Source organism: Sardina pilchardus, chromosome 9, assembly GCF_963854185.1.
Source record: "Sardina pilchardus chromosome 9, fSarPil1.1, whole genome shotgun sequence".
In the NCBI taxonomy this organism is placed as follows: domain Eukaryota; kingdom Metazoa; phylum Chordata; class Actinopteri; order Clupeiformes; family Clupeidae; genus Sardina; species Sardina pilchardus.
Genome location: NC_085002.1, coordinates 30,594,321 through 30,607,478, shown reverse-complemented (window position 1 = coordinate 30,607,478; position 13,158 = coordinate 30,594,321). Strand labels below are relative to the sequence as shown.

The 13,158-nt window shown below is 40.0% G+C and overlaps 2 protein-coding genes across 6 annotated transcripts in view; both read right to left on the bottom strand.

Annotated features, from left to right (window-relative positions):
- Positions 1-3,515, bottom strand: part of pxk (PX domain containing serine/threonine kinase) — a 43,937-nt gene extending 40,422 nt beyond the window's left edge. Inside the window, exons 1-5 of one of the 4 annotated variants that reach the window (XM_062544700.1) lie at positions 3,152-3,515; positions 1,716-1,766; positions 1,568-1,615; positions 1,141-1,327; positions 99-176 (exon numbers count right to left, since the gene is read on the bottom strand). In XM_062544700.1, the coding sequence (XP_062400684.1) occupies positions 99-176; positions 1,141-1,327; positions 1,568-1,615; positions 1,716-1,766; positions 3,152-3,253 (466 nt within the window). In that variant the 5' untranslated portion in view covers positions 3,254-3,515. The remainder of the gene's footprint in view (positions 1-98; positions 177-1,140; positions 1,328-1,567; positions 1,616-1,715; positions 1,767-3,151) is intronic. The other 3 variants (XM_062544701.1, XM_062544699.1, XM_062544702.1) reach the window with 3 other exon arrangements.
- Positions 3,516-4,124: 609 nt separating this feature from the next.
- On the bottom strand, positions 4,125-12,775 carry rpp14 (ribonuclease P/MRP 14 subunit). 2 transcript variants are annotated; one of them, XM_062544696.1, is made up of 7 exons: positions 12,611-12,775; positions 12,072-12,143; positions 11,111-11,151; positions 10,770-10,854; positions 6,770-6,846; positions 6,305-6,383; positions 4,125-4,421 (listed from the first exon to the last, which is right to left on the bottom strand). In XM_062544696.1, the coding sequence occupies exons 2-7, from the start codon at positions 12,102-12,104 to the stop codon at positions 4,365-4,367; spliced, it is 372 nt and encodes a 123-aa protein (XP_062400680.1). In that variant the 5' UTR covers positions 12,105-12,143; positions 12,611-12,775; the 3' UTR covers positions 4,125-4,364. The 2 variants fall into 2 exon arrangements, with proteins under 2 accessions (XP_062400680.1, XP_062400681.1); XM_062544697.1 differs by lacking the exon at positions 12,611-12,775 and adding an exon at positions 12,389-12,587.
- Between the last annotated feature and the right edge of the window lie 383 nt (positions 12,776-13,158).

The following is a 13,158-nucleotide window of genomic DNA, read 5'->3' as shown; positions in this document are numbered from 1 at the left end:
AAAATTACAACTGCTAAAACGGTTACATTTAATTCAACTGCATTTCAGGTTTTCCAGGATGACTCATGGTCAGAGCAGGATTCTTCAAAATGACTTACCAATGTCCTTTAGAGGCTCCACAACCTCCCACTTTGGATCGGACCTGAAGAACATGGATACTTGCTGTAAGGCTATTTCTGAGGATGAAGAGAAATTGGGCCATTTCAAAATACAAACATTACAGAAACAGTACATGTAGAAGTTTTTTTTTTTTTTTTTGACAAAGTCTGAGACTAACCCTGAACTCTAGTTGATCTATCCAAGATGATGAAAATGTCTTTCGGTTCAAAACCAGCTGACCTGAGTTAGCCGAGTTTGCTACCATGGCAACAGGCGCCTATGCCAACTTGACCTCACTTCCTACTTTTACAATCCCATCTCTAATACCAGTGTGCTTATCTGTTCCATATCAATGCTCTTTTTAATGATACTTATAACAATTATATGACCTCAACCCGATAGAACACCTTTGGGATGAATTAGAGTGGAGACTGAGAGTCTCCTCATCCAATATCAGTGTGTCACCTCACAAATGCGCTTCTGGAAGAATGGTCAAAAACCTTGTGGAAAGTTCTCTCACTAGTTGAAGCTGTTATAGCTGCAAAGAGTGGACCGACGTTATACTATAACCTATGAATTAAGAATGGGATGTCACTTAAGTTCATATGTGAGTCAAGACAACTTAAGTGACCAAATACTTTTGCCAATACAATTCTGAGTTTGACTCGCATCTCTTTTTGGAATGGAAAGCCCAGAGTTTCCCTCATCTCAGACTCAGACCTCAGACTTCTAACAAAACTGGAATATCCCTTAGGACAGTGGTTCTCAAACTGAGGTACGGGTATTTTAATGAAGATAATATAATCATTATTGATAATAAATTATCATATAATCATAATTGTTACATTTAAACTAGTTTTCTTTCTTGAAAAAAAACCCAAAAAAACAATGCAAAACAGTAAACAGTACCATGTAAAATCTATTAAAACCGTATTTTAATGGTTGTACTTGTAGAGCCAATTGTTCTCTGCGGTGGTGGTACTCATTGTGAAAAGCTGGAGAACCACTGCCTTGGGAATATTAGGTTATCTCGTCCCTTACCAGTGTAGTTTGTGGAGTAATTATTAGTGTCAAGGAACTTTTTAACCAGCTCACAACTGGACAGGATGTGGTGCTGTGTGATGAAGTTCAGATAGGTCTGCAGTCCTTTCTGACGTTCAGCTATGAACTCTCTATCCATATTCCCAATAAGCTTCTTTGGGGGAAGAGGTAGGCTGAGGCCAGAAATCTGTAAGACAGACTATTATAGTCAATTGGTTGCCTATGGAAAGCTATGCACAGGAATATGTTCTTCAGGAAATTGGTCAGGAAAAATGTCAGCAAAAAGACATGGAACAACATCCTCTTTTTGTCTTTTTTTATGAAGCATGACAGACTAGCACTTTTATCAAGTGTAGAGTACAGTAACAAAGGTAATGGTACAGAAAGTGAATGTGTCTTCAAAGATGACTTTGATTATAGAACTTACCAATAGGCTGTTATTCAACATATCGAAGTCACTGTATCTTCTAATGACCTGAGTAGAATGTAAATAATAATATATTTTTAAATCAGAAAAAAAGGTTGAAGCTAGAAGCAAATGAAAGTCTTGTAAGACCTGTTTAAAACTGACCTACCTGCCAACTGTTTTCTGTTGTGACACCTCTCTGCACACGAATGATATATTCCTAGTTAAAAGAAAAAAATTAATTGATCAATAAAACAAAAGACAATTATCTAATTTTCAAAGCATTATGTACATGGTAACCTAGGCCTGTGCGTTTCTGTGATGGCATGCAAATGGTTGTCACCCAGTGCAGTTGAAGGTTGCTCTAAAATAATCTGTTCCACAACACTACATGACAAGATAGGATATCTACTCAAACAAAAAGGGAACAATAAAAAGCTGACGTCTGTTATCTAATTTCATATGACGCTGGTCAAGAAAAAAAATGAATGCATGCAACTGTAGAAGTGAAGTGACAGAGAAGCATCTTTGTCTGTTGTAGTCAGCAGATCTTTTCCATGTTCATTCCACATAACTTAACATAGCCTACGAAGAAAGAACTATAGTAATACCGGAAGATGTTTCTACAGAAGTGTCCCTAGATAGTGTATTCAGAAAAAACATTTATAGTTTTATTGTTATGCATCACTCTTTCCCTTAGCACCCACCCACCTCACCTTCCTGCTGTCAGGTAACACTAACAGTTAGCCTGTCATCCTAGCAGTGATAGGCAAATCAGATTAACACAGGCTAAATTGACTTTCAATGGTTTTAAACGACACTGCGGAATTATTTGTATGACTTTTAGCATTAAGTTTGCCCAGAATCTTCAAGTAAATTAGCCTTAGCTGCTACACTTGCTTTCAACGCGGCTGTAAACATTAACTTGCAGGGACAGGCTAGGTTGGGATATTATGTTAGAATGTTTTCATTTAAAAAAAAAATGACATGGTTGTGTCACGTAAGATGTTGTATGTCACTTTACGTTAGCGCATAACGTTGAGTAGTACAGGTGAAATGGTAAAGTTAAACCGTGTTGTTAGAACTAAAGTAGGTTATTGACTGATCCGTTAAACGTTACTAACCATAGCGTTAATTGTCGACGCGCGGTTTAACGTAAATCGAAAGTAACCAGTCAGTCAGCGCACAGTCAGAATTAACGTCAAGCAAAATCCAGTTCACATCACATTGCTGATGAACGCCGATAATGATAGTGTTATTGTTGCGTCTTAGTCAACAACCCAGCTGCTCAGTTGTTGATTAGCTTTCATGCTAACTGTTATACTGTCACCATGTTAGTGAACTTAGCGATAGCTAGTGTTAGCACACAAATGTTACTACTGAGAGCCAATACCTAGCTTGATTCCTGGCTAATAGCTGCACTGGACTTCACTCTAGCTGGTTCTAGCCTCACTACAAGTATGGATAATGTGAGATGTTAGCGAAATGTAAACAAGACTGTCCGAACGATCTGGCTGTTCAATTTATGAAGGCGGCCTCATCGTGTCATCTGCGTGAAATCCCGTGATCATCATGTATCAGGTCTGTATCGACCTAACCACTTACCGTATGAGAGTTTAGATTCTGACTTGCTTCGATAACTGCTGTCAATGTAACGGTGTCGTCCAGCAGTAACTCCCCGGGTGATGGTTTCTCCATGAACGCCATACTGGCGTCCAATTAATTGCCCTCACGTTACGAGACTGGAAAATTGTGTTGTCAATTCAGCAAACACTGCACGCAGTTCCTACCATTATGATAGGGGGGCCGGCACTGAGTCAGGATGTCTCCGCCAGAGTGCTACTTCAGTGACGATTATAGATCGTCTAAACCCGCCCTAACCCGGATAGAGCGACGCATTACGTTTTCATGTAGAACCTAACCAGCGCACAAGTAAAAGGCGGAAATGAGGTTTAGATCCGATAACTGTATTAGATATTTACATTTAATGCTCATTTTTGGTATGCTGCACAGAACATATTAGGCTAGCGCAGGCGCAAACACTGATTCCCTCTCACCATTCCTGAATGAAATTTCTAGAATATCTGCGAGCAAATTGGTCGATACTTCCTGGAGAAATCTGATTGACACATTGACTTACAATCGGAATCCACACAATGGATCAAAGATACTACAGACGAAATTAATCTCATTTCATTTACCATTTATTGTTAGTCAAAACAAATGACACCACAGCAACAACAAAAAAACATGATTTGAAGTTTAAGACCCAGTTGCATGTTCTGGCATCATAACCATAACCTCTCCTTCCATAACTACCTTATCTTTAACAGAGCATGAAACAGAAATAAAAGCAAAAGACATTTTTATTTTTTTCACCTCTGCCTCAGCCACGACTTCCTCTCCGATGTAAAGGGGTGCTGGGAAGCGAATTTCCTGGTAGAGGAATATGCAGCCTTTTCCTGGCATTTTTGTCCCTAGAACTGCTGAAATCAGTCCATTAATAAGAACACCATGAACAATGGGAGTTTCAAAAGTGGTGGTCTTGGCATAGTCTGGATCGAGGTGGAGGGGGTTTGTATCACCAGTTAGTTCAGCAAAAAGAGCAACATCTCTTGCACTAAAAGCTTTGGCAAGAGAAGCTCGTTCCCCGACATATAGCAGTCGTTGAGTCTGTGTCAATGAAGGCTTCAACTTGCCACACCAAGCCAAATTAAATGTGTGGTACATGGGTTTCATAAAAACAGTTCTCCTTAAAAGGTTCATGTTCAACCCTTTTCTTGGTGCTAGGTCAAGAGCAGTTTGTTGTAGGTGAAACTTAGTGAAGTCCCAGTTCACGGCTGTTTCCAGACAATGCTAAAAGAAAAGGAGAAACCTGGGGGGACAGAGGGCAGTAACCTTAAGTAGGCCTATTTGTACTCCATTTCACATCTAGCACTTCTAGTCAGTGATTAGGTTTAATCCATGTATGGGGAAGCTGCCCAAGGTTTATTTAAAACAAAAAGAGCCCTTCAATATTTGTAAACATTTAAACATTCAGAGCTTAGGTTGGGTGTGCACACAGCCTAAGGTCAGAAAAATGGAGCAGCTAGACCTGCATGTTGGGCTGTCATTGTACAGTCATTGTCACCCAAGGACCGCAAACCCTACCTTAATAAATTAGTATTAGCTAATGGCGAATGTTTGCCTGAGAGATTCATTAGCACGACATATACGGCTATCTGGTTGACAAGTCCAGTGCGCAAAAAAGTAGTACAAGTAGACATTTATTTTAAACGTTTCATTCAATTCACACACGCACACAATTCATTGCACCAAAAAAAAAAAAAAACACTTTGACATGAACCGTGAAGGGGTCTGATTAGTCATTTTTTTGCTTAAGGTGTTTGGCGCATTCCCTAGCCGTTTTTATCATTCTATTGGTGTGAACAAAATTATTTTTAAAAACAAAGAAGAGGAAAAAATCAAATTTTCAGAATACCCTGCTACATATAAACATGGTTTAAACTTTAAAGCAACACTAAAGCACTTTTCCTCTACTTTTCCACGCAATTTGTTTATCCAGCAAATAACAATGTCCACAGACAATGTAGAGTATGTTGCATGATTGGCCATGACATTGGCCACCTTTACATGATGTTTTTAATTCCGAATTAGTTTATTCAGAATTAAATAGTTCGGAATTAAGATATTCTCCTTCGAGTTTACATGGAAATATTAATTCCGAATTGGCGTTTACAGGGAACATAGGTTAATTCCGCTTTATTGTATTCCGCTGAACGTCTGGGGGTCGGGAAGGGTTCCAATTGGACAGGCGGCGCATGAACGTTGACTAATTAAGGTCTACCGGAAGAAAACAAACTTTAGCTGGCTAGCAGCTTTTTTGTCATCTCGGGTTAACGTTGTAGCATGGACAATAACATAATGAAAACGGTTTTCGCAGTAATTCTGATAATAGGCCTACTATTTAACCAGCAGCTCGAGAATATTGTCAAGCTTCACATTTGCTAGCTGAGGAGGAGAGAAGGGGGAAAGAAGACGGAGCCGAATTAGCAATGAAACGAGCATGCGCTTCTTCTTCCTCCTTGTACAAGCATGCGCCAAACAAACGGAATAAACTTTGAATCGGAATAAACGTTTACATGATCAATTAATTCCGCTTTAACATCGGAATAAACCAACCACTTAATTCGGAATTAAGTTTGATTCCGAATTATCATTTTCAAGCTGAATAAGCGTCTACATGGTCTCTTTAAAGCGGAATTAACTTTTATTCCGAATTAACTTGGTTTTATTCGGAATTAAAGCTAGCAAGTCAAATTGGTAGTTTCTTATGTCTAATTCCATCGAACTACAGATCCGGTTCTCTATCTGGTAAACTTACAAAGTGCAGTTATAGCCGATAGAGGGCTGTGAAGCGAATGCAGAAATGCTGTTCACCCTGTTACGAGTTGATGAACCACTGAAATGATTTGAGAAACATTAATTATGTTATTATATAATTTAAAAAGGCTCTTTAGTGTTGCTTTAATAAACAAAAACAATACATCAGGAGGGGGAAAAAGCTCCATAAGGGGAAGCAGACAAGTTCAATGTAAAACTCAATGTCAGCATCCTTTCTATATTTAGTCTCATCTAAAACCTATCTGGCACACTTCAGGATCTTTCCTGGTCAAATCCTTGTTGAGCTTTTGTAGCAAACATTTTATTTATTTTATTTTATTCTTAATTGACATTATTCTGTGAGCATTCATTTACCTGAGTGACTCTGACTGCACACAGTTCATTCTGGTAAGATCCAATGAGGGTTAGGGCACTCCACAGCTTCACAAGACCACTGTAGAAAATAACCAACAAAAATTTTTAATTATATACCAAATCATACCATATACTCCATAATAATAACCCCAGCAAATTATGTTCAGATCCACCTCTCCAACAAGGCTACGCTGAAACAATTAAGTAAACACCTCAATCACACATTGGATCAGCACTGACATTGTTTGGTGTTGAGGTGAAACTTATGAGGTGAGACTGTTATGAGGAGATTGTTTGATTTTGCTGTCAGACATTCTGTGACTGTAGTTTGAGAAAGGAGAAAAGGGTGGAAGGGGGACATATTTAAAGTGGTGGAAAACTGACACACTGGGGAGGGGTACTGGCAAATCAACCCATTTATTAATCTTCCATGACATGGCATAGATCTATGGTTGCTATATCTACCTGTTGTATACACGGAGCATGCCTGTCAGTGTACCTGGATCAAACTTCAGCAGGTCAAATGGGAATGCTGCCCCCACCTACAAAAATAATAAAATAAATAGCAAAAATAAATGAATTAATAAATATCTGTGTGTGGGTCATATACACTATATTGCCAAAACTATTCGCTCACCTGCCTTGTCTCACATATGAACTTCAATCACATCACATCCTTAATACATAGGGTTTATTATGACGTCGGTACACTCTTTGCAGCTATAACAGCTTCAACTCTTCTGGGAAGGCTTTCCACAAGGTTTAGGAGTATGTTTATGGGATTTTTAGCATTCTTTCATAAGTGCATTTGTGAGGTCACACAGGTTGGACGAGGCGACTGCTTCTTAGGATCCGCTCTAATTCATCCCAAAGGTGTTCTATTGGGTTGAGGTTAGAACCCTGTGCACAGTCATGTTGGAACAGGAAGGGGCTATCCCTGAGCTGGGCTTGGTCCCTGAGTTTCAGTGAAAGGAACTCTGAATGCCTCAGCATAAACCAAGAGATTTTGGAGTAATCCATGCTCCCAATTTTGTGGGAAGTTTGGGGATGGCCACCTCCTGTTCCAACATGACTGTGCACCAGTGCACAAAGCAAGGTCCATAAAAGCAAGGATGACAGAGTTTGGTGTGGATGAACTTCATTGGCCTGCACAGAGTCCTGACCTCAACCCAATATAACACCTTTGGGATGAATTAGAGTGGAGTTACACTTGCTGCAGACAACACGTACGTGTTCGTATCATGGCTGCCTTGCGTATTTTGCGGTCATTTGGTGCGTCGGTCGTGCATGTCGTCGCAAGCGAACATGACGCGTCCACGAGATGCAATACTGACAAGAAAGTAGGGGGCGATCATTGCCAAAAAAGTGGCCGCAAGATGCATTATCGACATCAATGAGAGTAAACAAAGGCACATGACCAACTTCCACAGCTGAATTACTATAGGCCCTTTCCGAAACGGAGTCCCTACTCACTTCGACTCAGTTAGCGAGTGAACTTCCTTTTCAAGTCCATTCGTGGGTGCGGAGAACACTCGCATTGAAGGGTTAGGGGTTAAAACAACGCTACATTTCGGATGCGCTTGAAGGGAGAAGGAAATTGATGTCATATTCGTTTTCATAGAAATTATGAAGGCAATATACAGTACAGGCCAAAAGTTTGGACACACCTTCTCATTCAATGAGTTTCCTTTATTTTCATGACTATTGACATTGTAGACTCACACTGAAGGCATCAAACTATGAATTAACACATGTGGAAAACAAAAAAGTGTAAAACAACTGAAAATATGCCTTAAATTCTAGTTTCTTCAAAGTAGCCACCTTTGCTCTGATTATTGCTTTGCACACACTCTGCATTCTCTGGATGAGCTTCAAGAGGTAGTCACCTGAAATGGTTTTCACTTCACATGTGTGCCCTGTCAGGTTTAATAAGTGTGATTTATTGCCTTATAAATGGGGTTGGGAATCAGTTGTGTTGTGCAGAAGTCAGGGGTGATACACAGCTGATAGTCCTACTGAATAGACTGTTAGAATTTGTATTATGGCAAGAAAAAAAGCAGCTAAGTAAAGAAAAACGAGTGGCCATCGTTACTTTAAGAAATGAAGGCCAGTCAGTCCAAAAAATTGGGAAAACTTTGAAAGTGTCCCCAAGTGCAGTCGCAAAAACCATCAAGCGCTACAAAGAAACTGGCCGTCCCAGGAAAGGAAGACCAAGAGTCACCTCTGCTGCGGAGGATAAGTTCATCCGAGTCACCAGCCTCAGAAATCGCGCGTTAACAGCAGCTCAGATTAGAGACCAGGTCAATGCCACACAGTTCTAGCAGCAGACACATCTCTAGAACAACTGTTAAGACGAGACTGCCTGAATCAGGCCTTCATGGTAGAATAGATGCAAGGAAACCACTGCTAAGGACAGGCAACAAGCAGAAGAGACTTGTTTGGGCTAAAGAACGCAAGGAATGGACATTAGACCAGTGGAAATCTGTGCTTTGGTCTGATGAGTCAAAATCGGAGACCTTTGGTTCCAACCACCGTGTGGACTGCAGAGTGAAGGCAAAAGGGCCAACAAGTGCTAAGCATCTCTGGGAACTCCTTCAAGACTGTTGGAAGACCATTTCAGGTGACTCTTGAAGCTCATCAAGAGAATGCCAAGAGTGTGCGAAGCAGTATTAAAAGCAAAAGGTGGCTACTTTGAAGAACCTAAAATATAAGACATATTTTCAGTTGTTTCACACTTTTTTGTTAAGTATATAATTCCACATGTGTTAATTCATAATTCTAATGCCTTCGGTATGAATCTACAATTTTCATAGTCATATAGTATGAAAATAAAGAAGGGGTGTCCGAATGAGAAGGTGTGTCCAAACTTTTGGCCTGTACTGTATATTAAATCGCCAATTAAGATGTTCATACATAGACTATATTGCACTCCTCGCAAATTATTTTTCATGAAACTTAACCCATCTCCCAACTGCCAGCTATGCTCTTTAGGAACAGCAGGAACTTTTGTTCATATGGTCTGGGATGCCCTGGGGTGAGCGATTTTTGGAAGATGGTCTCCTATAAGATGTCCATAGTACTTGAGCGCACCATCCCCTGTTCCCCAACTATATTACTGCTTAGTGATTTTACTGATCTTGACCTCTCTTTGATGCACCAACGCTGGTTCCTGGTAGGCCTTACTGCTGCCAAGAAACTTATAGCACAGAGATGGAAAGCGCCTCATGATCTGTCCTATCAACATTGGGCAAACACAGCTATAGACCTGGCTAAACTAGAGAAGTCGGTGGCCATTATGCATGGAGCTCAGGCAAAAAACATCGCTTTATGGGCATCTTTTATTGATAACATGTCAGGATAATAACCAATGGCCTGGTGCTCTCTGCTCACTCTTTTCCGTTTTCACCTCCCATCATAATTTGCATACAAATTGTGGCAACTTTGTTGAGCTGTATCAACTAACCAAATCTCTTTCTTTCTGGGGCAGGGGGAGCAAGACCTGGGGATGGGGGGAGTGAATGCGGTTGAATGTCGTATGTTGTCTTATTTGATGTATGTTGTCTTATTTGTTGTTTTACATGCATTTCAGTTTGTTTGTGTGTTTGTTGTACTAACTATAAAACACAATAAAAAAATTGATAACAAAAAAAAAAAGATGTTCTGGACACCCCTGTGTATTAGGATATACATCCCTCTTCTCTCCTTTCATTACTATGAGTGAGGAGTTGCATTATATGCTTTATTTAACATCAAATTATAAAAGTGCTGTTTGCACCTGCGTTTCAAGACAGCATCCATGCTGACTTGCTCCTGGAGGCATGGTAGTCCCTCTCCCTAGGCACTTCACTCGACTCAAAATTCGTTTCGGATGATACTTAATGTGGCGGACCCTCGCGTGAACGCGCAAACGAAGTGGAAGTGTGCAGGGCTAGGGTTTAGGGGTACGTTTCGGTATAAGGGCCTTAGTCTCCCCCTAGTGAAGACCTCCAGTTGGGTGCGTAATGCTGCAGCGAGTCTGTACACAGGACACAGCAGGTCGCACACGGGCGCATGCGCTTACGCTTGGTCTAACAGCAAGTATAATCCCAGCCTTAGAGTGGATCCTGAGAGCCAGATGCCTCGCCCAACATCAGTACCTCACAAATGCGCTTCTGAAAGAATGCTAAAAACAATTCCCATAAACACACTCCTAAACCTTGTGGAAAGTCTTCTCAGTTCTTCTGAAGTTCATCTGTGACAGGTGAGCGAATACTTTTGGCAATACAGTCTCTCTGCCATACAGGTTCACAATTGAAGATGATTTAAAAAAAAAAAAAAAAAAATCTTTACAAAGTACCTTGAGGGCTCAAGGGGGAAAGAACAACAAGTAATTTGCTGACTGGTGTACTATTCTATTTGAGGGGAAATATACTGTACTTGTATACAAGTACAATGGATGAGGTACACTTATGGCTCAAACTCTTACCTCTCCATACAGCTGTCTCAGACCAGAGATGATGAGCTGTTTGAACTGCGCGGACTCAATATTTCTTCTCCCATTCTTCAATTCTCTAATAATACACCAAAATATCAGACCATTTTGCACATTTAATTAGTGTACAACTGAGGGCATTTATAAACCACCGCATTGTGCATTTTGAAGGGACCATCTTTAAAAAAAAAAAAAAAAAAGTAGGAAAGAAATGGGTAATTAATGTGCGGGCACATTGTTTACGCCTCACTCACAAACTCTGAAAAATGATGGAATTATGACCTTCAGAGAGAGAGATGACCATTGCAAATAGAGGTTATCGAGCTCAAACTTACAGACAAATCTTCATATACTGGAAATTTGAAGCATTTTTGAAGGCACATCCTAAAACGCTTAACGTGAAAAACGTTTAACGTGAAAAAGCTTAACGTAGCTTAATGTTCGAAAACAATGATCAATCATCACCAAACTTGTCATAAACATTCATTGTTATACACACTACGACCTCAAAACATATCAAAACCGAAACCCCAATATTATGGACGTAGACTGCGTTAAGCTTTTTTGTTTACATAGGCGTCAATGGGAAGGAAAACGCTTAACGTAGCTTAATGTCAGATAACAGCGAGCAATCAGCATCAAACTTCTCTTGGACATCTCTAGCCCTACCATCTCCCACCTCTGTGAAAATCAAAGCTGAAATCCCATTTTTGAAAGCACAGTCGACATTATGCTATGTTAAGCCTTTTCCTATTGGGCTATAGACTTCAATGGATGAATAGCTTAATGTGAACATCTTCGAATCTAATAGGACTTCCGTTTTCATTTTTTTTACAGCTGTCTGTGTTGGTGAAAAGTAGGCTAATGTCTGAGCTGAATTTGGTGACGAGTGATGGATGTTTTCTGACATTAAACTACGTTAAGCTATAGCTCAAATGGAGAAAAGGCTTAATGTACACTGCATCCATAATATTGGGATTTCCGTTTTTAGTTTTTGACAGCTGTCAGTGTTGGTAAAAAGCATTGTCTGAACTGAATTTGGTGACGATTGGTATATGTTTTCTGACAGTAATATACGTTAAGCCTTTTCTCTATAATGGGCGCCTATGTAGAGAAAAAAGTTTAATGTCTACTGTGCCTACAAAAATGGGATTTCGGCTTTGATTTTCACAGAGGTGGGAGATGGTAGGGCTAGAGATGTCCAAGAGAAGTTTGATGCTGATTGATCCTTGTTTTCGAACATTAAAATACGTTAAGCTTTTTCACGTTAAGCGTTTTAGGATGTGCCTTTTTGAACACAAGCCGTTCGAAAGCCGCGGGTTCCTCCATTATGTCAGCACGCCGCAGTTTACTTAGTTATGCTAGGCCCTTCGAACAAACAAGGAGCGCTGGGGTTAAAGTGGCAATGCATTGATAAACTGATGTCCAAATATCATATGGATCGGTCAAACTTAAGATAAATGTGTCCCGCAAACGGCGAATCCATGTGGCCTGCTGCATCACCAGACATTTAAATTACGCAACGTTTACACTATAGGAACAAAAGTAATATAATTTACTAAACACTGGTTTTACAGATGATTTATAACAAACTTAGTAAGCGAATAGCTTACAAACGACTGACTGGTGTCACCAAATCGTATGCTTCGTAGGTTGTGCTTGCTAACATTAGCATCCACTGAGATTAAGACAGTAACAGTTTGCGTATCAACGTAATGATCATATTTAGTCAACATAATCCTTTACACGATCGGCGATGACAGCCTGCTAAATGATATGCCATACACAATAATGGTTTAACTTTGAGGGAAATATCTGCAGACTCAAAAACTTACTGTCAACTGAGCATGTCCTTCCTTGAAGGAGCCCCCCACGCGCAGGAACCAGAAGTGTGTAAAGATGTATTTCATTGGTTAGAATCTCGCCCTTTCAAGGTGATTGGCTACATGTAATAATTTACAAACAAATCGGCCTCATGACATCTCAGTCAGATAACACACCAATCTGGGGCAAACTGGCCTTTTGGATACAGACTATAAAACTAGATACACGAAATGCGTAGTCTATTTCTTCGTCAAAATAAAATAAGACTATATGGGCCTTTCGTCAAAATAAAAGCATGCACTGCAGGCCTGAGGAGGGTCGGTCCTGGCCTAGGCTACTATTCTACACTGACCTATAACCATCTCAAACAATTCAGTAAGTTCGTCATTATTACATTGCATGTAAATGCAATGTACTGTTATCCCTGTTCTTTTTATTATCGGGATAATTATTCTTCCTCCGACCAAAATCAACGATTTATAACGCTAAAACCACTTAACCGTTTGACGTCATTCAAGCACTCCTACAAAGACCTTGTAACGGAGATTTGACGATTGTA